Genomic DNA, 27,530 nt, shown 5'->3' on the forward strand with positions numbered 1-27,530 from the left:
ATGCATACATTCTCCCTTTTGTACTAACAGCTTTGACTTTGAAGTTACTGAAACGCTTTTGTAGTGTCAAAAAAGGTTGCATGACTTCTGCATTAGGATTTTTGATCATTCATCCCGGGATAAATTATCACTTTTAACTTCTTCACACATTTTTGTTTCTAAACATACAGTTTGAATCATTTTCGTATAATGTGTCCACGTGACAGTGCTGGACCTAATTATAGAAGGTACAAGCAATGGCTTCTACATTACATTTTATGTAGTTTTTGTTGTTCAGAATATGATGACTCAATCAAAATGAACAATATTCATCTGCTGGAATTGCTATGGATTAGATGTCAATGTTTATTGCATCTGACCACAGTTGAGTCCCCAGATTTAGTATGTTCTATGTCATCGATGCAATGTACACTTGACTTTTATGAACACTATACTTTCTTCACAGATTTGTCTTTATTTTGCCCCTTTTTATAGTAAATGTTTCTTCTATAATGCGGTATCGCATGGAGTAGAACCTCCAACTCTGCCCAAGGTGCCAAGAGCAATAGCTACAGATCTTCTTCCCAACCAACTGGTGCAATGGACAGAGAGCTATTAATGGCAGAAACCGCTGCATAACAGGACATTATCCCCTTTCACCACAACTACCTTGTTGAAGAAGTCTTTGAAAGTTAAAAAATGAAATCTTTACGAATAAAAAACATATAAATCACATCGAAATACTCTACAAACGCTAACTGCCTCTTTGTATCTCTTATTTATCTGAAAATATCCAAGGCGCCAAGGTGCTCTAATAAAATATTCTAATGCATGTTATGGCTCCTGTGTAACACAGCAAATGTAGTCTGAAGAATTCATACAAGACCTTGGAATGATTTAGTTTATTTGTGTGAATAAATTCTATAATGCAATAATCAAAGTTAATGGCAGCTATGATGTTATGTGTCACCTTTTGTATACTTTGCTTCTATTATAAATTGTTTCTGCTTGTGGCAGGCATGATTATATGTTTGTCTATCAGTAATAAAAGCTGTATTCATGGAAAAGAATCCACTTACAAGGAAAACAAGGTTGTCCATCTAAGAGACATTTGTTAGTAGACATTCATACATAATGAGTATTTATTAGGACTCTGGGATATCACAAAATGCTGCTGCTCCTTGCAAGTTATGTTGAGCTCTTTCCAAGTATGTGGTCTGGTTTTCATCTGTTATGTATCTAAATAGCTATGTCACAGCACATCACGTATGTGTGAAAACAGAACACACATATGAGATTATGGCATAAATAATGTTCTTCTTAAGAAATAATTACAATAAATATTAAACCAGCTTCATATGTTCAAATTTCTTTAAGCATTAATTTATTATTTAATTAATTAACCTCAAATATTAATATTTGGTCTTTCCTGAAAACTTGGATTAACTATGCTACAGTTAAAAAGTACGTCAACAGTAAATACCAACAGCAAATACCAACAGTAAATACGGAGTTCAGTCCTACTTCCGTTAAATAAGTCAAGAAGCAAAACCCTTTATACAGTAGGCAAGCATATTTACCTATCATCTAGCTCTTCTGGCAGATTAAAGAATGGACAGTAAATCATTTAATTTCATTTTCTTTGTATGATAGAGCTTAAAACCCCAGAACGAAGAAGCAGGGGCCTTCAAATTAACTCTTACCAGTTTAACAGTAAATTGTTAATAATTATTAATAATTACTTGGATGAGTTATTGATGGTAAGGAAATAAAACAGGAAGAAAATATTATAGGATGTAGTCCTTACAGTGGTCTTCTAACTGGTATAAGAAAGTGTATATGAAACTAGAGTATATGGCAAATTCCATTTGAAAAGAGAGGAATGGAGGAGATGTTGGCTATATCTACATGAGCTATCAATTAAAAACGTTCATTCTGGCAATAACATTTCAGGATAATTAAAATTTAGGAAACATAACTGCTAAGCAAAGAAGATTTCATTATTTCTCAAAAGAATGGTTTCCAAATAATTCCAAATATATTGGTACTTAGTGGCAGAACTACTTAGGATACACTGACAAACACCATCATGTTGCTATGGAAATACAGTGAAAAATCTATATTAGGTTTACAGATTATTCTTGCTTTCTAGCATCATTCTTCTAAAAATATGTATATTTTATTTAAAAAAAAAAGAATAAGTAATCCAAATAAGATATTCAAAGAGAAAACCATTGTGTTTTTGTAATGAATCTTTCCTAATTAAAAATCAGTACTAGAATCACACAATGGGACATAATGATTGAGACCAGATTCTTTAAATATATAATTGTACCAGGAAAACAATTAATTGACCCTGAAGTCTATTCTTAGTCCACTGTTACAGTAGACAGAATTTCTATGGAAATGATGTAACCTTTTATCTCTATTAAGTGTCAACCAGTTTATATAATGTTATTTCGTCTCAAGCTTGTAAAATCGTGCACATAATGAATTAAGTCTGCAATATATGATAAATTAGTTTCTTGCCAAAACATTTTTAAATGTACAAGAAAAAAAAATCGAGACTTCAAACCCGGGACACATGGAGCTGAATGCTAAGTGCCGTCGCTCTGGATTAAAATGTGAAACTGATGTCCTGCATGAGCAAGATAAAATTAAACAATTAAAGTTAGTTACTTATCTGAAGTTTAATATTACTGTTGCTTGCCCTGTCATATATTTTGGAAGACATGTATAAGTGATGAATATGCAAATGGTTTTAGAAGTGGCATATGCGTGGATGACAAGGTAACCCGGTGTACAGTGTTTGTTGGAAAATACATGGCATCTTATTAACACTAGCCACTGAGCCGCATGCCTATTCCAATCTTCCTATTTTATTTTAATCCTGTCCAGAGATAACAATTTATTTAAACCAAAATAGTTTTTAAAAGTTAATTTCTATCAGAAACGTACTGTGCATAAACCAAAAGTAAATTAATGTCTTTGTTATTTATTGAATACACCAGGTCAGGTCACAAAAGTCCCTTTATATTACAGTTAATCCACTCCTCTCGTTCATTTCACCCGAGTCACTCATAATAGAATTTGGGCAAAAGTTGGTATATGGCCAACAAAATAAACTCACATTTCCACATAGTGTTGTGGCAACAGCACTAGATAATATAATCTCTTTCACAACCCCCACATTTCAATGAAATAAGATACATAAAAATGATTTAGAATACATGATTCTGGTTGGAAAACAAGCAATAGATTATAATGACCTAGGATAGCAGATCCAGGTGATGGCAGCCCTTCTCCCACACATCCAGGGGGCAGATCAGCCTACCCAGCGATCAGGGTACCCAGAGTACCACTGCTCCATGGGCCAGTTGGGTATCTTCCTTGTAATTATATATATATATATATATATATATATATATATAGGAGGGTGTGCCTAGCTGCAATATAATGCTCAGCATAGTGGACGGCCATGAAACGTGGTTGGAGATGGCTGTAGGGATTCCTGGGGACAGGCCTAGAGTACAGTTGGGCTAAAATATGGCAGCGATTATGGAGTCACAGACTATTAGCTCATACAGATAAAGGGACTACATGTTTAATTTTATTGGAAGAAAAATGTGTCATTCTGGTGAAACCTGTACTAAATTCTGATGAAGACCTTTCTTCTCTAAACACAGCCGAGAAACTGAATTATATGTTCTCTAGGACACAAAGAAAATATAATAGGTTGTATAATTCTTAAAACAGTGAGAAAATAAACTGAGTAATGAGGTCAAAAAGGCAAAAAGATAAGAAAATATTATTACAAGATGCAAAAAAAAAAATGGGAGCACAACATAGTGTTATCTTCCCTGGCAGAAGCTGCAAAGCTAGGCACCAATATCAAACAGAGAAATCTCACCGCAAAAAGTCAAGCAGTACATAAAATGTAGCGTGTTAGCAGAACTAAAAGGCTACTTATCGAATGGTCTATGAATTATACTATTGGCAAGAGAATTATTATTGGAATGGAAAATATATCTATTTGTCAGGAAAGATTTCATCATTAATTTCCCAGTAGATCCTGTACTGCTATTTAGAGTCTCATAAAAAAAAAACTGATGGTACCGCTAAGGATCAAAACCCTGGGTATGGAATAAATGGAAGTTGGATTCTCATCCTCTGAACCTTGTAACCCTGGACCCCAATATATTTAATGAATAACCTACTGATACTCTCTGAAGAACAACTGAACTTGGATTGAACTCCCTGTATATCTCATATAGATGAAAACAAGGATTTTAATACACTATTATTATTTTTATTATTACTTTTTTATTATTATTAAATAGCACCAACAATTTAGCAGCACTTTTGAAAATAGACTGTGCTTTTAGCATGCCATGGTTGGCGTCAAAGTTCCCAGGTGAAGGGTAGAGTAATTGGGACTATGCTATAAAGAGATGAGGAAAGTATATTGTTATAAAAGGCGTTTGCTATGGAAATGTAGGACAGGCTTCTATAAGGCTGACAGTTTGGAAAAGGTATAATCTGACAGTGGTCTATGAATATGACGTGAAGTACGTCTCCATTTACTGTGCCATGAAATTGGCTGTAACACGTATGTCTATACATCTATTGATGACAGCAATGCCACAATGGCTGAACATATATCTCGCTCCATACTGGATAGCACTATGTACTGTATGTCTCTATCAGATATAATTGTTCAATGTCAAAAATGATTTTATTAAATCAAAATTGAAAAAAAAACATTGCTAGCCTATTGAGAAGTCAAGTAATTATTTCAGATTTAAAAGAAAGGTTGATTTTACTAACAAAGCATTTCCATATATAAATGTAGGTATTCATGTGAGTTTTGTATTAAGCAAAGCGCCAGTTTTACATCAGATACAGAGTTCCATGGATTGCCATTCTATTGTCAAGTCTTTTATTCCATTTAATACTAGTATCCTTTAGCCATACAAAAAAATAGATGAAAAGGACTTGAAGGGTAATCTAATTATGTTACAATCAGGCCTTATAATGATAGCCAATAACTGTTCTTCAAAAGGCTGTCACAAACAGAACTAACACAAAGGGATAAAAGTGATCATGCATTTTTATGAAATGGTTTAGCTGAACATCTGATCTGGACATGCTTTTTAAACCAAGAACACGTGCCGGTCATTTGAATATTAAAAATCATAATTTCGGGATAATTACGTTTTTCTTCCCCATATGTTCTGTCTTCAGAAGAGGTTTTGTGGTTTGAGATATGAATCTGTAAGTGGATGACCACTGGACAACTTAATTGAAAACATAAAAATTGTATAAAGACCTGATTCTTGTTGTGGTACAAACCACCTATCACAATCTAACATTTTATATTTCAACTCATAATGGTAGTATCAGAGTGGTATATAAGATAGTTTTATCTAGACTTGTGCATTCGTCTTCGGGCGAACATGAAAACGAACACGAAGAGTGCGTTTTCGTTCCGAAGACATGAAGAAGAGAAGATAGTGGCTGTAAAACGTAGGCGAAGATGAAGACACACACCACGAAGAATCTTCGTGATCGTCTTCGTCTACTAATCTCCCCGGTCCCTTCCCCATCTAGCCTACCTTATCTTCGCGGCATCGCAGGAGTTGAAGGAAGCGGAAATCCGCAGGTTCGTCGTCAGGGGTTACAGGGCAGTGTGAGTGAGCCTATTGGTCACCTGCAGGGACCTCCTCTGACGAGCACAAATGTCAAGAAAAATGTCAAGAAAAATAGTAATTATGTATTATTATTAATCTTTTATTGTAAACTTTTTATCCACAACCTGGAAGGCAGTTCGGGACATTTCGATTTTAGGTAAGGAAAAGCGATCTGGACTACTGACAACATTTCTTCTCTTTCCAGATATCCTTCAACATTTCTGGATTTCTGAATTATACATTCACATATATTAATTTCCAGGTACCTTCTCAAACTTGGAGATTGCTGGCCTCTCAAGGTGCAGATAGTGGAACAGTACCAGCTTCTGTAAATGTTAGTAAAGTACAAGAAAAATTATGAACCAGACTTTGTTAATTAAAGTATAATTATCAAAACAGATTGTGTGTGAATGAATCTGGGTTGGTGGTTTTTTGCTGCCTTTGGTAAAGAAGGCAAATAAATATATAAATAAATCTTTTGTTATATTATCGCCAGATGGAAGTCTGTAGGCTGACTGTTGATTACAAATCAAGCTGCAAATATTGGACATGGCATTTCAACTATTGTACTTGTATAGCTACTCGGTGTGGGTTGATTTCTGAGTATACGTCCAGGAAAGCAAAATTTGTGTGGCTACATACATTCACGGTTAATGGAATCACAGTTATCTACAAAAAAAGGTCAGCCATTTTGTGCGCATTATTTGCGTCGGTCTGAGGTTAGTTTTGCCCTTTGCTTTTCACGTCAGAATCTCTGAACCATGAATGCATAGCGACTTTACAATCATTGTTTATCATTAGCTCCCTGCTGTGATAATATAAAACACTAATTAAGTGCGTTATGTCTTTTGAAACCTTGTCAGTTTTCATTAACCAGAATATTCTTTTTCATTTCCTGATTCAAAAAGTGACTAACAAGACAAATGACTGCTTACAATGTAAGCAAAAGAAAACAATGGGAATACACATAATAAAATGAAGATCTCCTCACACAAAAAGGCAATTAATATGCACAGAAACTACATTCCCATAGGCAGTCTGCAGATTTTCCCCTTAGTCAGCACAAATCTGCCACAGTCTACTGATCGTCGGCATGGGTTATGGTCTTTAATTCCTATCGCCTCCTGTCTTTCTCTGTCCGTTACCATCAAAATTTTACTTAATTCCATTCTTCACTTCTACTTCCCAAGTATGAAGAGGGAAGATAGAAGACTCAAGATGACAGTATGGAATAACATCTATATTAACCTTCTTCAAAACCCAATCAAACATTTTAGAACGTTGTTGCTGATCATATACAACTCACTGAAGAGGAGCTGTCACAGCTTTTAGTGTGACTGAATTCATTAATTAAAGCTACCTATAACCTGTGCTTTTTGTCTTTCAATCACTTAATTTGTTTTGACGATATGAAGTTTAAACCTTTAAATTTTGGGACTCAAGTTCCCCTCTTGAGGGTTTCCTGAAACACCCCAAGCCCTCCGCAAAACACCACCTGAAATCTTTAGAAGAGAGGCTTTTGCAAGAACCAAAATATATTCAACCACAGAAGTTTACTAATTCATATTTTGTATTATGTACCTGTATATGTACCAAATAGATATTTTGAGTACATTGGTTTTTTTTGTGGCCAAATGTTGTCTACATTCTGTTGTCTTTATCTGTTCCCCCTCCGGTCGCCTACAGCCATAACCCTGTCCTATTTCTATCCTAAAAACTATCTACTCTATTCACTCTCTCTTTACTACCTTGTACCTTTCTCAAAACACCCCAAGCTGTCTACAAACCACCATCCGAAACCAACACTATTCCACCCATTCCACCCCTCTGTTCATCTTATTTATACTTCCTATTTTGCATCCTACAACCACTTAGTCCTAATTACTGCTACAACACAGCTACTTCTCCTTCTTTTCAGTAATTCTTTTCATTTACCCCTACTACTCCCTTAGATTGTAAGCTCACTGGTAGTAGCCGCTACTGTAGAGGGGAGAACAGGGTCATGTTCCTCTGCATCTTGTGTGAGAAGCTGAACCCGGACAAATGAATGGATACTATATGTCTGTGAGTGCACTACACATAGGCTGTAATCGAGTATACGTGGGCTGAGTGTTGTTGTTTTATTAAAGTACTAATGCAAGTTTATTGAATTACTTTGCGAGTTATACTTCTGTCCAACTCATTCAAATTAGCTGATGCAAACTTGGACTTTTATCCAACTTGTTTTGAAAATAGCTGCCCATGTTCTCCCAGCTTTACAATGCCACATTATTGAACTTGAATTAGAATCTTGAAAGCAGAGGAGCAGCTGCAAAACAAATGTATACATTTCACAAATGCACATGTTTTCCCCAAAGCTTTATACATTTGCTGAGGAAAATAGCGTATGCAAAGACGAGGAAGGGTGCCTGACAAAGTAAACTCCATAGACATAGCAGAGATAAATTTTATTATACTTAAGTTGCTGTTTGACCTCGAGGCATGAAGGTCCATCTAGACAAGCAATAAAACAAGACATCAATCAACTGTGTGAATAAATGTATTAGCAGGATTATACCTATGTACATGTGTTGCCTATGGTATTGTCATTAGTTAGAATGTATGAGGGCTGTGTGATATTTTTTCTGTTTATTGCATTTATTTGTCTCTGCGTGTTAGAGGCAAAATAGCTGAACCCATACCCTTTCAGTGCCAGAGGGGAGAGCTACTCATTAAAAAAGCAATAGGCTGGTTAACATTCTGGCAATAAAAGGTTAAAGGTCCCGTTCCATCTATTCTACTCAATTTAAAACGCAATGCGTCAATGCAAACATCATCGTATAATTTATTGCTAGGTAAAAATTAGACTTGAGTATTTGGATTCGTACAAATTGCAAATTTACTGAATTTTGGCAAACCAAAAGCAACGAAAACGAGGCCAGACATCCCACGAAGCGGGTGAAAACTAAGCTCAAAGCTCAGAATTTTTGTCTGAAATTATCAGGTTCTTTCACTCACACTGTAACTTTCGTTTAGTTTCTCTCATATGCGCTCCAAATGTTTTCCCATCCCTATTTTATCTGCTATCTTCATCCGCATCACCACAGACATAACCTGGTGTGAACTTCTGCCAAATGAAGACGCTTCTAGTGGCGTCCTCTTGCTCGATTCAAAAATGCCATTTTGGCGTTTTTGGTGCCATCCTCTCACCACATTTGAGGATTGGACATAACCTGGCGCTACGGAGGGCTGGGCCTCATACTTAAGCTACTCCGCTCCATGTGTCCTTAGAATGTAGCATGCCGGCATATGAAATCATACCCCAGCTCTCAACGCACGGATCTCTAAGTGGTGGAGTAGAAGTTGGAGCACTGCCCTGGGTCAGGCCTGAGGCAGCTCCTAGCCAAGACACATGAATGAGTGCTGTAAAATATTGGTATCATTCAGAATTTTAGTACTTTTAGACAATTTTAGGGTGGCCTGACAGAACATACCAACAATACGTGGGTGGGTGCATTAAGAATGGGCATTTACACATTAATGCTGCACATTTGGGCAATCAAGACATTCAAGGTATTAGGACAGCCACGCTGCGTTTATACATTTGTGTCTAATTTTCAAAGCCGACATATAAATAGTTGTCTTTTTTCATAAATGTTTGAGATTTTGAGGTGTTTCTTAATAAACGGACTTCACGTAGGTTAATAGCTAAACTGATACTTCTGTCCCCAGATTTTCATCACTTTCGCAGAAATTGCAACGTCATTATAAATCACCCCAATGTGTCAACCATTCCCAGGTGTAAATATGATTCATTATTTCCTATTATTCAAATAGTGGCATTTGAGTTTTGGAGCTAAGTTTGTTTGCTAGATGCGGTGACTATATAATGCAGAGAATTGTTGCCTAATGAATCCCAGTGCTAATATAAACACATAAAAATGTGAGAGAAAAATACTAATAATGTATTCAAAAGTTCTTGAGTTGAAAACAGCGTGGGTGCATTTGCATTAAAACTTTATGATTATGATGTTTTTGCATATTCTTCTTACTGCACTTTTATGATATGTGTAAGAATTAATGTAAAATTTTAACAACTTACATAAAAGAACACGACTATAACACAAAGTGACAGAAATTGCAAGAATATGTCAAAATCCTCGTAAAAATAATTAAACGTAGGCACCTTTACAATATTGCCAGCCATATAAATATATATACAGTATATATATATATACTTTTATATTTCCGTGTGTCAAGAAGGTATAATTGTTATTCTAGGAAACAACATAATGAATCTGAGGGTGAAATATATTTATGCATATTCAAATGTTATTAATATAATTTTCTAAAACTATAAAATAAACTTTATTTAACCCCCAAGCAAACAATAAACTGACAAAGCCTACCATTTAGAGAGACAGTAATATGTCACCCCACATGTGCCGTTCCACTAAAACAAAACAATTTTATATCCATTTTAAATTACAAATCAACCTTGACAGATCCGCCATTTTATTTGAACATTTAATAACATCAAAATTGCTCAGAATGCCCACAACATTTACCTAAACATTTGGACTTATTATTATCTTTTAACTAGCGTCAACAATGTATGCAGAGCTCTGTACAGTTAATACATTCAAAGAATATGACAAAACTACAATTGACACGCTAGTGGTCTTTATACATAACGAGTACGCTTCCTCAAGGAGCCACCCTCAGCCAGCCCAATTGAGTGTGCGAGGGAGCCAGAAGCCATCATTTCTTCATACTCCACACCAGCAAGTGATGGGAAGGAAAGAGAGGAAAGGGTGGTGGAGAGGTCTCTGCCAGAGATTGCACAAGCCTCTACTCACAGTCCAAGGTGGCTACTGAAGGGGCCAAAATGGCCGCTTTTTTTTGCCCTGCATCACAGATGGATAAATACAGGTTTTCAATACCCACATTTCTACTGAAAAGATGATATATCATGAAGACAGAGAACTGCAAGAGATCTTTTTTAACGTTTGATCTCAAAATTGGCATCTTGACGGTTTACTTATACATTTACGTTGATATACAAGAGTTCCATGTACCATTATGGAGGATGAACATGTTCTGATATTGATGTTCTTATATGCGTCTGAGGACAGTGGCAATAACTGTGGAAATTGTTACACCAAAAGCTTCATCGAATACATCCATTCCAAGACCTCGGTATATATTGAGAGCAATACTATCACAAAGTACAGTGATCGACGGGGGTCTTCATCGTGTGATTATGTAAATGTGATGTTTCAAAACGTAATTGTATTGTGCTACTTGTTGTCTACTGAACCCATTTTAATAAGTAGTATAATCATTCAGCTGGAAAAAAAAAAGTGTTATCGATGTACCCAACACCTGCGCTGATTACATGCCTTCCAAGTAATTAAATTCAATGGCCTTTTTTAATTTTTCATTTATCTGTCAAAGGAATGGCTGTGCTATCTCTTAATATCCAAAAGTCCAAAGAACAAAAAGCCTAAAACACAGCTTTAAATTGAAGAAGAAATAGCTTTTGACAAGTTCTACAATCATTGCCGATCTGTATGACAAGCGCAAATGCATCCAAATATGTGCAGACATCTAGATTTCATTATTGTGCTTTAGCCAAAATCAGTATTTTTCATCTAATCAGTTTTTACAAATTTAATAATACATTTGCTTTCTATAATGGGACTCTATTAGTGCCAGCAAATAAATACATATTAGATTTTTTTAAACAAGTCTAGCAAAACTAATAAGAAGAAAGAATGTTATTTTAATACTAGCCAGATAAGTGGTTATGCATGATAAAAACTAGTTTTAACAGTTCTAAATTTCATTCTAGTCCTCGTGAACAGCAGAAAACATCATTTGATATGCATACTGAACCATACAAATTAGTTGGACTGTTGAACTCAGCTCATTAGTGATGTTTAGTTGAATGACTTTCAATATGATTAATTATTCATGCAGAATGCCGCCGTTGTCTTGCACCTTCGTGGTAATAGATGCAGAAGTACCTGCAAATATTGCTTATGTGTTTTTACACCAAAGAATCAGTGCTACTTTATGGCACGTCCAATCAAACATCAGTCAACAACTCAAAATTACTTTATAGAACCCCCTGGGGCTGCATTCTGTTGCATGGGGAAAAGCTTGCTGACAGCTTTACATGTCAAATTCCCTGTTGGATTAGCGTATGAGCATTAGAGCCGTCATCCCGCATTTTAACTGGTAGTAAGAAAAGCTACAGGCTGGTGTCAGTTAAAAGACAGATGGAGGGCGTTGGGAATAAAGGCAGACATACACATCACCATATTTCACCATCAAGAAAATAGCATAGTACCCAAAATAAAAATCCAAGTATTCATCAATTTCACTGTTAGACTATTGCTAACATTTATCTTATTTATCTTAATTGCCTTGGATTACCAAGAAGCAGTTCCTTCTTATAAACTATGTTGAAGGACCACATACTCTCCGGACAGGGGTCAACACAAAGGAGGTCTATATGTAGGTGGAATCTAGGGAAAACTATAGCTGAAAAGGTTTTTTTTAAAAAAAAATATTTGGTGTTTATTTATTGTTTCCATGAGGATGATTACTAGAGTGGTAGAAAACAATCTGTATAAATTTGACTATCTATACACATTTTATCTTCCTAATGTTGTTCTCCCAATTTGTAAGACTGACTATAAACAATAGCATGTTGTGTTTTATGGTCCAAATCTAAAGGCAAGATTGGATGTTTCTCTTGTGAATTTCTCCCAATTTCATTGTGAATGTGGAATATCAGTGCATCATCTTCTAAAATGAACTCATCTGTTGCATCTTATTTATATAATTCATCCTCACACGATATAAAAAAAAATTTAAAACAGTATTACTGCATTTGTTATAGAATATAGAACATGTAGCCATGCCAAAAGGCATACATTTTGTCACCGGATCTACTAATTTTGTATGCAGAGTAAATCTTTTACACATTACATCTGCATATGTCCCACAAAGATGTCTTTAGAGTTATCTCCCCTTTCTGCTCTAGAATCATCGATAATACGGCCAAGGCTTAAGTGGCTGAGAAATATGAAGATTTGACAAAAGTGTTATTGTTCCTTCAGCCCAAGCAGTGGCCACAGTCAGTAGCCTCATCACTTATCACAACTAGGACATAATGACTTCACTGAAATACTGCCTTGATGAGACTGGTTGGTTCACAATCGCATCCAACAATGAAATGGGAATAAAAAGGGAAAGAAGAGAGATCAACAGCCCTAAAAATGTGTTCAGCAAATTCATATTTTCAATGGTTGTTATCTCCAGCTTTAGTTATAGCTCTTTGACCTTTGCTGATGGCCCTTCCTTATGGCTACATGCCCTTCCATTAGAGGGGGTTATCAAGTATCCCACTACAATGAGAACTTTTATTCCATAAAACCGCATTTCCTTTGTTATTTCTTTCTTTTTCAGTTATTTTTGGGGGGATCGTCCTTATCCATTGATTGAAGAAAAGGACAACAACAGATGCCTTCCAAGGTTAGGTTAAAAATCTTTTTTTTACACAGAGTGCCGTACATCTGAAGCACTTTGTGGAGAAATGAAAACTCAGTATATTGAATTAAATTGGTCACACAACACAAGCCTTTTTCGATCCTGAGTAAATGAAAATGATCATGACAACCAACTGACATTTTTAGACTGTCTATATCTTGAGCATATATTTTCTCAGACATTTTGCCACAAACTATTGAATATTCTGTATATGCATAGTGAATTTTGGAGGCTCTCATACAAACTTCCACTTTTAGTGAAAATGGATACCTTTTTTCAGCTCAATAAATCAATAATTCTAGTGAATAGACCAGTCACTGTATGAATATGTTGACCCGTTTAAAATTATAACTCAAACCTCAAGAAATTGCAGTTTACAGATTGTTTCCATGGAAACCGCTAAAACTTCTTCTTAGGTCACTTAAGTAGTGGGTGTATTTTATATGCAACTTACAAGCAAATAAACATTAGCAGATCTACTATTTTATGAATTCCTCAAAAGTTTCATCAAACACATAAAATCAACAAGTAACCCTTTAATAAAGTTTTGAGTTTCTATGGCAACAACCTATTAGCTCCTGTGTTTGTTTCACATGCGCAGATTAAGCATTCTCTGAAAAATTGTGAATGATGCAAATTTTGTACATGATTAAGGAATGATTTACAGGGTTTGGTCATTCAAGAGTGCTAGTGATTATGTCCCTGGGGCTGTATTCATTTATAAATCTAATAAATGCAGAGAAAGTGGAGGAGCTCCTTATCATAGCGACCAAATAACGTTCCTACAATCTATGATAAATTGGATTATATGTACGTGTTATACTCATGATTTGACAGCGCTTTTTTTTTTTCCGCAAGGATTCATAAGACCCTGGAGAATACACATCATAGCCATCAACATGTTTTATAGCAGGTACTCAGTGTATGATATATACCTCAGTGCAGGTGGTAAAACTAGAAATTCACAGGTGGCCAGAGGACTTGGGGACATGATTTAAAAAATTATCTAGATAAAGTAGATCAGACATGATTTTGGAGAAAAAAAGAGAAATAAAGGTATATTTAAGATAGAAGACATTTGAGATATAAAGTGACCATGGAGCTTAATTACTGTACCTATAAATAGTTTCAGATTTCCTAATCAACATGCGCTATTGGGCATAGGGATTATGATGAGAAACTCTTCCAAACTCTATTGATTTTCAAACTTTGCAGACTTGTGCTTGTGTAGAGGGCTTATCATTTATCAGGTAAGGTCATGTTCATCTTGATTAGCTATCGCCTTCACCTTGAGATGTGCTAAATCATAGTTTGTGTTCAAACCCGATAAAACATCATATTTTGTATGACTAATTGTTACTGCTCCTGAGGCTACAAAAAGTCACTGACCTGCATTATAAAGTTACCATTTACTAAATCTAGCAAGTATTTGTTATAAACTAGATCCTCAGGTACGTAACTAACTGTTTTTGTATAACGTTTTGTAATGAGGTCTTATTAATCTCCAGAAACAGAAGAGTCCTTAATTCTGTGATGCACATATTAAAATATGAATTCCGACAAGTGTAATTTTACAAAGAAACATTTTAAAGGGACAGTATGTGTTTAATAAGTGTGCCATCTAATTGTAAGTGGAACACTTTTCTTAGATTGTTGGGTTTTTTCAGTACTACAAAAGGGAAACCAAGGCAAAAAACTACTGAATACATCCATGGGAAATCTTTCGGGTCACAGGAGTGGTTCTTGACATTTCTTCTTTAAATTGGGGTGTTTCCTGCGAAGTCAGCAGGAACGCCCACTGACGGCAGCGGGAACACTCCCGATATCAGCTGGACTGCCCACCGACCTTAGCGGGCAGTCTTGCCCACGTCCCCCAAGGGTAGGCTCTGGGTAGCAGGAGCCCAAAATTTCCCAGGTATGGGCATGGGTTAGCTATACAAAGGACCTCATGGAGATGCCATATGGTTCCATAGGTATAATATATCTTATATTTACCATTGCTGAATCAAGATATTACACAAGTCCATCATTTGAGGAGATAGGGAAAATTGGAAAACAAAAAGTGTCACAAAGTAAGTGCATAGAGACCAAATATTTTTTTTCACTTAACAAATCATTTCTCAAGATTCTACATAGAGAATTATCCTAACGATAATTAGAATTAGATGTTTGATTCATACATGAACCCCTGTTTGGTTTTAGTTACTTTCAATGTAATATGCTGCCTGTTTACTATACCTAGAAAATTCTGGTGGGAGTGGCCTAGTGATGGGTGTGGCTTGCAATATTGAGTAAGAAGGAGAGTGGATGGGGAGTGGGCGTGTCTATGTCTGCACACAGAAGTTGGAGCTAGACCCAGAGACCCAGCGAAGCAGGGCTTAACCTGGAGATTCAGGGGCAAACCCAGAACATTCCCAGAAGAAGTTGTGAAAGTAATAGTTATTTGTCTCATAACATTTTGAATGACAGCATTAAACACAACACATCAAGCTAACATATTAAAAATGACATGAACTGTGCAGGGTAGTTTTACAAGTGTCAAAATGAACCAATCTTTTCTTTTCATTGTATCAGCTACCACAATAGTATTTTTAATTAAAATACACCATTTTATCTCTTGACAGATCCTACTGGGTAGTGTATCTCAGCATGAAAAAGATAACAAACCACAGAAGTGACACAAAACAATTAAACACCAAGACACAATAAACATGTAAGACATGAAGCTAATTAACCAAACTATAAAGAGGATTGTGATTATACTCATGTAGAATTACTTGCATTGCAGGTGCATGATGTGAAATATGTATGAGAAAATTACAGAAAGGCAATAATTACAAAGAAAGAACATTGGGAAAGGGTATTCAAGGTTATATAGCGGGGAAAGAAATTTCCATTTTGAAAGTCCATTTGCTGTGGATCACGACTCATAAGATGCTCAGCCAGCCTGTTCTATTATATCCTGATACATCAGCTCAAAAGAAGTTTGTACATTTATGGAAAAAATAAATGTTATATTTGTACATCGTTAAATATAGTTACACAGGTTGAAAAAAAGACTTTAAGCTCATTATTTTTTAAGAGCTGACTTTTTAAATAAAATAGACAACCCAGCACTAACTTTTAACCAAATCCCAAATAAAATGGCCAAAGGAAACCTATACATGACAATTTTATTCATATCGGCTCTTTCTATACTACAGAAGAATATGTATTTTTATATATCATGTAAACTGTATAATTTTTATTCTCTTGCAGTATTTGACCTCTCGCTGTTCATGTTAGTCCAACCTCAGATTTGGAAGAAGTGAAGTGTGTAAATTGATGATTTGAGGCATGGCAATGACAGATGTGTGCTAGGCCCAAACTATTTGGTATAGAGATATACGGTAACCAGTTTGGCATGTGTTGTGCATCATCACCAATGCAAATCTGTACTTCAGCTTGAAATATCATTATTAAAATTGATGACATGCATCTCAGATGAACAGAAGTATTTATTACGTGGGGATTTTGTCCTGGCTGTTGTCTCTGCATACAGTCCGTGTCTATTTGTCTATTTGTCGGTTTGTCTATTTTGTTGATGTGACTTGACTAAATGACTTTGTGCCATTAGGTTGACAAATACTCAAAGTTATGGCACTGACGTTGTTGGCTAAAGGAGCAGCTTATCGGTCTTATCAGTCTACAGTGTGTTTGCCTAGAAGATTTATTGTAAATAAAATATTAGGTAAAAGCTGGGTTATATTTTATCATGTGTAGATTCTACATAAATTAAAATGTACTATGTTTTCACCTGACATTGATAAGTAATGTAAATATGAATACATTCATTTTATCAGACGTAGAAGGACTTTTGGATTAAAAAGAACTAGAATATTCACAGACATGTCATTATAGGAGACGTCTAGGAAATTTTATGTACAAGGTTCACCCCATGTAGGCTGCAAAGAAAATATTGTATTTACTCTCATTATCTTCTATGGGTACTGCCATTTTGCTCTCTGTAATGTTCTTGTCTCTTCACTATTTTATGTATTCAAAGTTCTTCTTTCCCCCACTTACACAACATGCCTTTATTCCCATCCCTCATCAATACTACCCTCTGAAGCCTGTATCCTTATCCCTCTATTCTTCATTTAGAATGCTCTTTGTCATCAATATTCAGCAAGATTCATTCACAGAAATCAGCTTCTTCTCTATGGTGAGTCACTATACCTGTTTAGGCTATGTCAATGAAAGTTCATTAATAGCAGAAGCACAAGAGGTCATACCTGTTACTGAGACAGACTTTGTGAATGGCGAATACATGGAAGCCGTGTACTAAAGCTGAAACTCTTTATGTTAATGAATCAAGTTGGTTAGAAAGGCCAACAATGGAGTTCGGGCTGACTTTTGTAGCTTAGGTGGCAAATGAGTCTGATACGGGCCATTGAAAGTCATTGTAGACATCTAAAAATAAGGAAATTGGCTCTTAGCATCCGGGTTCTGTATATTCCTGATTGGGCAAAGGGTGGCACAGAGAGAGAGAGGTGGAACTCAAGGATAAAAAGGTGGAGCCTAAGGAGGAGGGGTGGGACCAAAATAGGAGAGGGTGGGGTTTATATTGAAGTGGGTAGGCCTGGGTAGGAAGGGGTGGGACATTTTATTATTAGGGCAAGAGTTTAGTCAGGCCGAGGGCAGAACAAAACCTAAATACACCGCTGATCATATGAGAGAACGGGAAGGAACATGATGCACGGGAATGGACATTGTAAGCATACATGTATGATATAGACCAATAATTTGGACACGCGGGGCAAAACTAATTTGATACAGAATATGAAATGTTTAAGTATTGGTAGTGCTGGATAATAAAATGGGTGAGGCTGAAGAAAACTTCAGAAGGTTGGGAAGATGATAAAATCAGCCCAGTTTAAAGAAAAACAATAGACGAGAATTCCCTGAATTTTAATAAACGTTTTGTAACATTACGAGCTTTTAATCAGTATTAGATTGTTGAGTATACATGAAAAAAAGCAAGTTGGTCTCAGATGGCATGGCCAAATGAATTAAGTGCTAAGTAACTGGACTTTAAAATACCTTTCAATAATAAGTGGGAATAATCCTACCCGTATTATCTTTACTTACATATAATTATCAGAAAGTGAAATCCTTGTTTCACTTCATATTGGGCTTCACTCTCTTATTCAGAGAGACAGCTGTTATAAATGTCTGGCAAGAAGTAAAGCTCAGGTGTCTTCTGCAATTTCAGAGAACATGTTTCCTTAGTCTGCCTCTAGGTAAAACTGATCCAGAACTTAAACAAGTCCAAAAGACTATATAAAGTACACACAATGCCATATTTTAGGAACCTTGGGTTATGCCTCTGGTATTTTGCTATACGTTCTGAGGTAAGATCAGAGAATTGATGTCACTTGTCTTGGAAAGAAAGAACACATAAAGAACAGTACTGGCTCATCCATAAGACAACATAGATAGTTCAAACTAGATGGCTGTAGGGGGCACTTCTTTTGTGAGACAAGAGCAGATTTGGACTTAAACATAGGCTGGAAAACCAAGATTCTTTGAGAGCAGGAATACTCAAGTACACTGCTTAGTTAGGCAAATTGGTTACCAGAGGCTACTGCCTGTCACAAGGATAGATATCATATATGATTTTCTAATTTAAGACCCTTTGTTATTCCTTACTAGTAAAATCATTGAAGTTTCACTTCTAAATATAGATGCATGGAAAGAAAAAAACTAATTCTGACATTAAAAGATTAATGAGCTAGCGGCACATATTCCAGATTTTGATGGTAACTTTAATGTCAGCCACCTATACCGTATTATCCGCAGACCCTATCAGTAAAAGGTATTAAAGGTCCCATGAACTCCATTATTCCATGTGTTTGCTTAACTATGGTGTTTGATACAGTGTTGATAATTCAAAGATCAAGAGACTTCTTTAAACACAATACAGGCAGTGATTGCACTTCACTCGTAAGCAAAATGTCTATTTTTAACGGTGACACAGAAGAATGTATTGTCGTAGGAAATATACCTTTGCAAACCAAAGAAAATGTCTAAAGTTTTTAATTACAGACAAAGTTTTATAAATATTTACAACATTATATTGTTTAGGTCTGTTGGTTACTGATAAGGTCCAAACACATGCAGTTAATGGTAAATATACAATCCATAATCTTTATTTATGAAATAAATAATTTATAACAACAATTATAAATTATTAAACATTATAAATATGATGTAATTAAGTTGTAAACTGTTTTCAACACACAAGATGGTCCAACAAGAACATTTATCGGGACCTAACCTTTTACAATATTTTCCACCAAAACTGAAATCTCATCCAACCAGTAGACTTGGACCATGTGTCTGTAGTGTAAGTTACAGTGTTGATGAGTGTCCTAGAAACATAAGCATATACATATAGAATTTGACAGCATGAAAGAACTATTGAGCCCACCAAATCTTTTCCTGATGTAAAGCCTTAGACTTTAACCAGTCCTTAGTCTTGTCTTTGAATAAGAGTATTTTATAGATAGCTCATCCAAGTTTAAATTCCCTCACCGTATTAGCCTCTACTGTTTCTGATGGGAGACTGTTTCATTTATTAAGGAAAAATTAGACTCAGATTCTAACGAGACGGCAAATCTAGAAATATCAGATACATAAATGGCTCTGATTTAAATGAATGGTTATTGATTAAAATCTCAACATTTCCTATTCAATGGCTCCATAGTCACTGGACAGAGATGGTTCAGGAGAGCTGAGAAAGTTGGGAATACACCAACTATATTAAAGCCAGCATGTGCTTTCATGTAAAAGTGTCAATTTAACAAAGACCACCTATAGTCTTATACCCAGATTATTTTTTGTTGCTTATTATATTATTTGTCTTTACATATTAAAACATACATAATTATATAAGGTCTTGATTTTACTACTGCTTATTATACTTGATTTCTGTTTAGTGTCCTTAAAAGTGCAAAAAAAATTACATCAACTATATAGTAAGAGAAAACAGATTTGTTTCAACAAGGGTTATAGAGGATGATAAATTGCCCGTGTCTTTAACCCCTTAAGGACAATGGGCGGTTCCTAAACCCATTGAAAACAATGCCTTTTGAGCCCGTACATGTACGGGCTTTGTCATTAAGGGGTTAATTTCTCTAGGCAATGCAATGACCTTTGTACAAAGAAGATACTGCCCCACATCAAAATGTCAGTAGTCTTGCTTTGTCCTAGCACCACCAGCATTAAATATTTAAATTGGGTTTTCTGCTGGAAAGCACTTTTATATTATATACACACATATACACACATATACACATATACAGGAACATAGTTAAATAGATTTTATTGTTCATGATTAGCCTGTGATATGATTGCCATTCTGAGGATAATATGTTCCACCTCCTGACAGTGAAAAATGTGTAATACGAAAGCTGACAAAACTCCTTTATAGGAGGAAGGCTGTCAATCGTTTGCAGGTAACAATGAATTTAAACACTGCTGTCATTTGAAAGTTTTAGCGTGTCCTACAGCACAGTTCTTGTGTTCAATTGAAATGCCTTTTGAAAATGGAATACATTCTAAATACTTTGGGACATCCACAAGGATTAAAATGAAACCAGACTTTTTTTCCTCACGTATCGTGACTTACTATTTAAGGGTGGAAAGAATTGCTGGTGTGTATTTTTGAAATGAGAACTAATCTATGCTATCAAGATTTTTTTTAAGGCCAGCTCCAAAAAACTCATGTATGTACTGTGAAGTATGAGAAGTAATTGAACAACTAGAAGAAACCTGTTCAAATAGATTTTTTGTGAATTGCAAACAAATGATTATTAACCCAAAAGGAAATTACTAAACTTTTTCTAAACTTTTAGAAAATGATTTTACTAAACATAGATGTTTAGCACCTACACTTTTGCTTTCAATTTTGAAATACTCCAACCATAATATGTGCTTCAATGCATATGATAGCTGGGTGTTAATGTTTTTTCCATTCCAAATGCATGGAGTATTAAAGAGAATCCCCTTTGTTTCCCTTTCCCAGCTCCTTTGCTTGCAAGCAGTTTATGTTCAATAGGACGAGATGGACATCTGTACGAGATGCCTCAGGGTAAGAAAGCAATGCCCTCCTTCCACACACAGAAGCAGATGTGACATCAGCACGGGGCAAAAAATGCATGCACTGTATGCTTACAATGAAACAACTCACCGGAACACATTAAATAGAAGGTCAATGGAAATAATTACGGTGCTCTACTCCACTGGGTGGACCTCCTCTACACTTTGCTCTCATATTGATGAGGACTGTATGCCTACAACCAGCCATCTACAACGCTGGCTCACCTCAGAAGACCCAACATGCATGCACAGACTACAATGGGAGGTCTTTTCTGCTAGGGATTGGCTACCTGAAAGGTGGATAACAGAATGGGTTGGGCACTGGATCTCTGGAGCTGCAGCTTCTTCTAAAGGTAAGTGCATTTTTTAACTCTTAAAGGTAAAGAATGCATATTAAGATACTTTAATGTATTCTTCATTGGTGTGGCTGTATGGGGCACCAGGGTGTTCCTTTCATCTTTTTTCTCTGACTTTGACAGCTTAACTGTTGTGTGCACCAGTTTATAATAGATTTACTTTAAACGCGTGTAACATTTAAGAGGTGCCACAGTCTGCAATAGGAATATGAATTACTCCGATATAATTGATTCACAAGAAAACATTTCTCAACAACCAAAACAATTTTTTTATTTACAAGAAACTCTTAGCAAATATTATTACTGTTATTGCTAAAACAGAATTACAATTTCAATAGAAAACAGCAAGATACTTTAAAGTCATGACGGAATTATTAATTTTCCAGGCAGGAAATTCTTCAGCAGTTGTAATCTTCCCAGTTATAGATATATATATATATTTTTTTTTTTACAAGACGTAGCACTGATACAGAGGAGAATGTTCTTAATATCAATTGGAGTCTGTTAATTTACGTTCGAGGGACACGGAGAAGATCAGGCTTCACAGAAGATTAAAGCGGCATGATATATTAGTCACAGTAAAAAACATTCACATCAAGGAACTTTCAAAGGTGACCGTGAGGACATACCAGCGGAATATGTGATGTAATCTGAGCCCTTTAAATTCATTGAAATTAATCCACATGTAAAGCTATTATATAATTATGTCTGTTTAGCAGTAAGAACTATTTTAACCATGTTATATACATTTAGCGGTAGGTACAGCTGAGTTAAAGAAATTAACTCAACTTTTTAAAATATATTTTTGACCAATATTCATTGGTTAACACTTGCATTGAATTAACAAAGTAAATTGTGCCACTTTTATGCCAAAGGGTTAATTTTATTTTTGAAACAATCATAAAAAGGGGAAATAGGATAATGTCTGCTGCTAGCAAAGCTTGTTGTAGTAGGAAAATGCAGGGTCCCAAGGAAAAGCGGGTGGGCTGTGGCACTGATCCCACTTGCTGGTGTAGTTTACGGCTTGTGGAAGATGAGTATGTGGCAATGTTTTTGAAGGTGTTCCCCTATTGGAAAGATTATGGATTAATATATTGGGGTACGGGTAACCCCCAAGCGTTAAGGATTTTAGATTAAAACTATTTGTTAAAGACCTCGACTTGAGAAGGTTATATTGCTTGCATGGATATAGTATTGTAGAAGTTTGAGATAAAGTTGTGTGACACAGTGCTTTACTTACTAATAAAAGCTTTGGCCTTTCTTAATCCAACGTAGGTGTCTGTCTCTTATTGGGGAGGGCAAGATGGAGGGGTTGTGGTGTTATTGGATAAACCGGACCAAGACCTCTATCCAGTGCCATGATCAAGGCAAATAAAGGAACTTTAGGTGCGTAATGTATTGTCCCCAAAAGATGAAACACTTTTATTCTGTATCTAGAGCGTTGTAGAGGTCTGCATATATCTGCATATAAGAGAGGATTCCAAAGTGGATCATCTAAGAAGGTAAAAAATCCTATAGGGGTTACCCATTCAAATCATTTTTTTAAAGGCTAGTTTTTTGAGTACTAAGTGAAATATTGAGAATCCATTTCACATCTAGCACCATAAAGCACAACCTAAAAAGCTGAATCCCACACAATATATTCAAAATATTGTTAAATGCCTTCTTCTGGCTGAACAGTGTTTTTTTTTTCTTGATGGACTTATGTCCCTTTTAACCTAAATTACTATGTTACTATGTATTCCCAAAACACTAACTAAAAACACATTGTAGATGCTAAGCGTGTAGACATGTCTTCTCTATCTAATAAGCTTGTGAAAACGATTTAGTTCTCAGTAAAAGGTAGACAGTGACAGAACACCAGCAACAACCAGTTCATTTATGAACCTGAAATATTTTCCGCTGAACAATTGACCGTGATCTGATTCAAAGAATTAAGTGAGGACGATCAAAGCTGCAACTCATAATATATGGTACCAATCTGCTCAAAAAATATAATGAAAGGAAATGTAGTTTTAAGTTATTTTTTATCTTAATTTGAAATGATAAGGGGACTCGATCCACCTACCCGTTTTTGCTAGAACACAACTTTACAACATACCCAGAAGCTGTATATAGGTCTGCAATAATAGCGCTATTAAAAAAACGAGTACAGTATGCAGGTTATTGTTAGCACAGCTGCTATGCCTACAGCAGACAAGTACAATTTAAATGGATTCTGTTGGGCACCAGTATATATTTATTTAGTTGAGATATATGTGGTTTTCTTTTTTTTTGGGGGGGGGGTGTATAATGCCGTTTTGTTGCCTGGCAGTAAAAAGATGCAAGAATATCATTCTTTGTAAAAAAAAACAAAAAACAACAATTTGCTCATTTATTGCAGAGCTTAATCATTATGTCTTCGGGATGTTGTGTTTTTGGTTTTCTTTCACATAGTTCTTAACCATGTTTTGCTTGCTTGTTCAAAATAGAACCATTGCTTTATCTGATAATTATTTCCAAAAAGTGCAAATGTATTATCTACTACCTACTTTATGTCAATCTTTACTCGCAATGATTAGGGTGTTTAAGGGTCTTAAGGAGAATATCTCTATGCAGTATATAAACACGTTTGTAAGTTTAATGGTATTGCTATTACTCAAAACCAATGCACAAAATTAGCTTTAATGTAAACATTACACAATACATTCATTTTCATTTCATTATCACATTTGAAAAGACCTCTAGAGAAACTCATTGTGAAATTCTGATTCTGAAATATGGAATCTGTATAAAGAATGGAGGGGTTGTTTATTAGTTATACCTTATTACAATGTGTCCATGTACCTCTAATGCCCAAGTACTTTTTTGGAAAAGTCCTGGACACAATGGGCTTTAGAATCTTCTGATGTTGTGGCGGTACTGGTCATTGTGTATGAACATAATAATTATTATATATGCAAGGCAACCATTGTACAGGGGCATGTGGGGCTCTCACTCACACTCATGGTCCTTTCGTAAGGGCAAGGGGGTCCTGCAAATTCTCCAGAACCTCTTTCTATATCATGTACTAAAATAGATCTGAAACTGGCTCAGTTCATTGTTCCTTCGAAGCACAGCAAGTACAATCCCAAATTGCATTCGTTTCTTCAATCTGTTCTATTCTGGGTCAGCGAACTGTGATTTGGGGCCACCTATATTTTATTTCTGAGCCAATACATTTAACTTCTGACAGCCCCTCTAACACAGCCTTATCCTATCTCAACTGAGCCTGAAAATGAATGCTTTATTTACCAGCTAACTGCTTCACTATGATATTTTCCCCACTCTGATTTAGGTTTTTTGATATCACAGCTCCTACCTAAATTATTAAATAAAGACTCTTCGTCATTTCAGTGAAAACATAATCAGATAGTAAGATAGATGATAGACAGATCTATAAGTAGATAGATATATCGATCGATAGATAGATGATACAGCTTTAAGTAGATAGATTAATATAGATCTTTAAGTAGATAGATAAATAAACAGATGATAGATCATGGACCTTTAAGTAGATAGATAAATAGACAGATGATAGATGATAGATGACAGATCAATCATAGATAGATCTTTGAGCAGATGGATGATGGAAAGATAGATGGTATGTATATATATATTGTAGGTAAGGACAGAAGAGAGACAGGCATCCAATGAACTTAAATTGACAAAAAACCTTGCTGTCTCCCATAGCGATGATCTGTTTTTTTAATTGAAAAGCTTTTCAGATGTGCCTATGGAATAGTGCGGTAGCACATAGGGCAGCCGCAATAATAAAAAGTGCTTAGAACGGTAAAAGTGGTTTATTTTTTATTTATTTGTAAAGTTAAAAAATAAATAAAATATGAAATCTTACTGCTGATCTAATCTCTCATAAGATCCTATTAAATATATGTAATCAGATACTGCATTATATATAGATGATATATATATATATATATATATACTGTATATGTCTAGTCATCCAAAAATGGCATGTAGCTGGATGACTATGTCTGTACCCTGATTTATAAAATGATTTAAATTATAGAATATATGTCTTCAGACATTCAAGATAGCCCTACTTAGATTTAAACCTGTGGTCAAAATATCATAAACTTGCCTGTGTAAACTTTGCATCAAGATGGTACAATTACATATTTATGAATATTCATCATGCTAAATTTTGCATCTCTATAAGATAAGATAAGCAGAAGCGGTATAATTAAAGACAATTTTTTACACTCTTTAAATTAAATCAATACATCTGCTTAATAACAACCAAAGCATTATTACATGTGTTTCCGCACCACATTGGGGAGGCATTAATTATTTACAAACAAACAAACACCAAACTGTGCAAGTAATATGAAAAAAAGCAAGTCTTACTTTTGACGGTAGCTGTTCGAGTGCAGTTATAAAGAATCGCCAGTTCTCCAAACACCTTCCCTGGTCCCATGGTGCAAAGCTTCACACTTTCTTTTGTAACTTCAACCTTGCCATCTATAAAGAAGATATATAAATAGTTGCATTTAGTACGATAACAAACAGCACTGGCTATTTTGTAACACAAACCTATTATTTCAATTCGCTTCGAGTCATTTTGACTCTTTACATCAGGAAAAAAAATTAGATGGGTCGAATGGTCCTTATCTGTCATCAATTGGTCGCTATGGAGATTGCACTAAAATATATAACCCCAAAATTGGCATCCAGACAATTTTACATATTGACAATCAAAGCATAAAAGCTACATCTCAGCAGATGTATTATTGGATATATTTAGATTACTTATTTAAATATGCATTTATAATAGTTGAAATCATAAGTTTCTCCGGTTCTCTTTAAATAATGCTTTTTGAGATCAGAGTCTGGCATGCTATGGGTGGCACTTAAAGCTGGTAATAACAGCTACAATAATTAGTTTACCAAAATGTATTGTCAAGAAAGTATTAATACTTAGTAGGACAGAGTTAAGAAAGAAACGGCCTGCCATTGATTAAAGCAACACAAGTTTTAATAAGATGAAAACTTGTCTTCGGTCCTTTGAGAGTCATCAAGATGTTTTACACACATTTAATGAGTGCACACAAAAGGTTAAGATGATGCACAGTGGTTATTATTATTTATGTGGCTTTTTTTCTATGGTAATGGGGAATCTGAGTATAATTTGTCATTATACCAGAAGTCCTCAGTGACATCACATTTTCAGAAGCATACTGCACATGTATGAGGCTGTACAAGGTTATATAACCCCAGAACTGTTGCATTTTATTACAATGTGTCACGTTGAATATAGCAGTTCTCCTGGTGCTATCCCTAGCATCATCATTAAAATCCACGGATAAGCATCATCTATGCTGCTGATTGGTATTTACGTAAAGATAAACAGCTCGGCAGAGCATCTGCAGGCCTTGCGCATTGGTGTTCTCATGGGTTCTCTTGTCTGTGCTATATCTTTTAAGAAGAGCTTTCAACATTTTACAAAGTCTGTAAAATGTCAACTAAGCGTTAATTGAGAAGAAAACTATAAATGACTGCACTACAGAGTGACAGCTTCATCAGCGCAGTTCTGATGCACTTTTATAAACAATGACAGAAGATAAAATCAGTATCCATTATGAAAATTAATAGTGCCTAAAGGCAAATTTGCAGTTGTTGTTGAACCATATGCCCTATTGTTCAGAAGCCCTAGAGTTGACATTAGTCATATAGGCTCTGCCTCCCAAGAGCCTATAATGCATACTCCACAACATTTCAGGTGCCTAACAGGAGAAATCTTGGTTAGGGGGCACATGGTTAGTGGTTGGTGGTGGTTTGGTCAGCT

General features: G+C 35.5%; 1 protein-coding gene across 2 annotated transcripts in view; it reads right to left on the reverse strand.

Annotated features, from left to right (window-relative positions):
• PRKG1 (protein kinase cGMP-dependent 1) overlaps window positions 1-27,530 on the reverse strand; it is a 374,618-nt gene that overhangs the window by 165,369 nt on the left and 181,719 nt on the right. For both annotated transcript variants that reach the window (XM_053451150.1, XM_053451149.1), the window contains exon 3: window positions 26,093-26,206. In XM_053451150.1, coding sequence (XP_053307125.1) covers window positions 26,093-26,206 — 114 coding nt within the window. The remainder of the gene's footprint in view (window positions 1-26,092; window positions 26,207-27,530) is intronic.

This window comes from Spea bombifrons, chromosome 11 (assembly GCF_027358695.1).
Source record: "Spea bombifrons isolate aSpeBom1 chromosome 11, aSpeBom1.2.pri, whole genome shotgun sequence".
In the NCBI taxonomy this organism is placed as follows: domain Eukaryota; kingdom Metazoa; phylum Chordata; class Amphibia; order Anura; family Pelobatidae; genus Spea; species Spea bombifrons.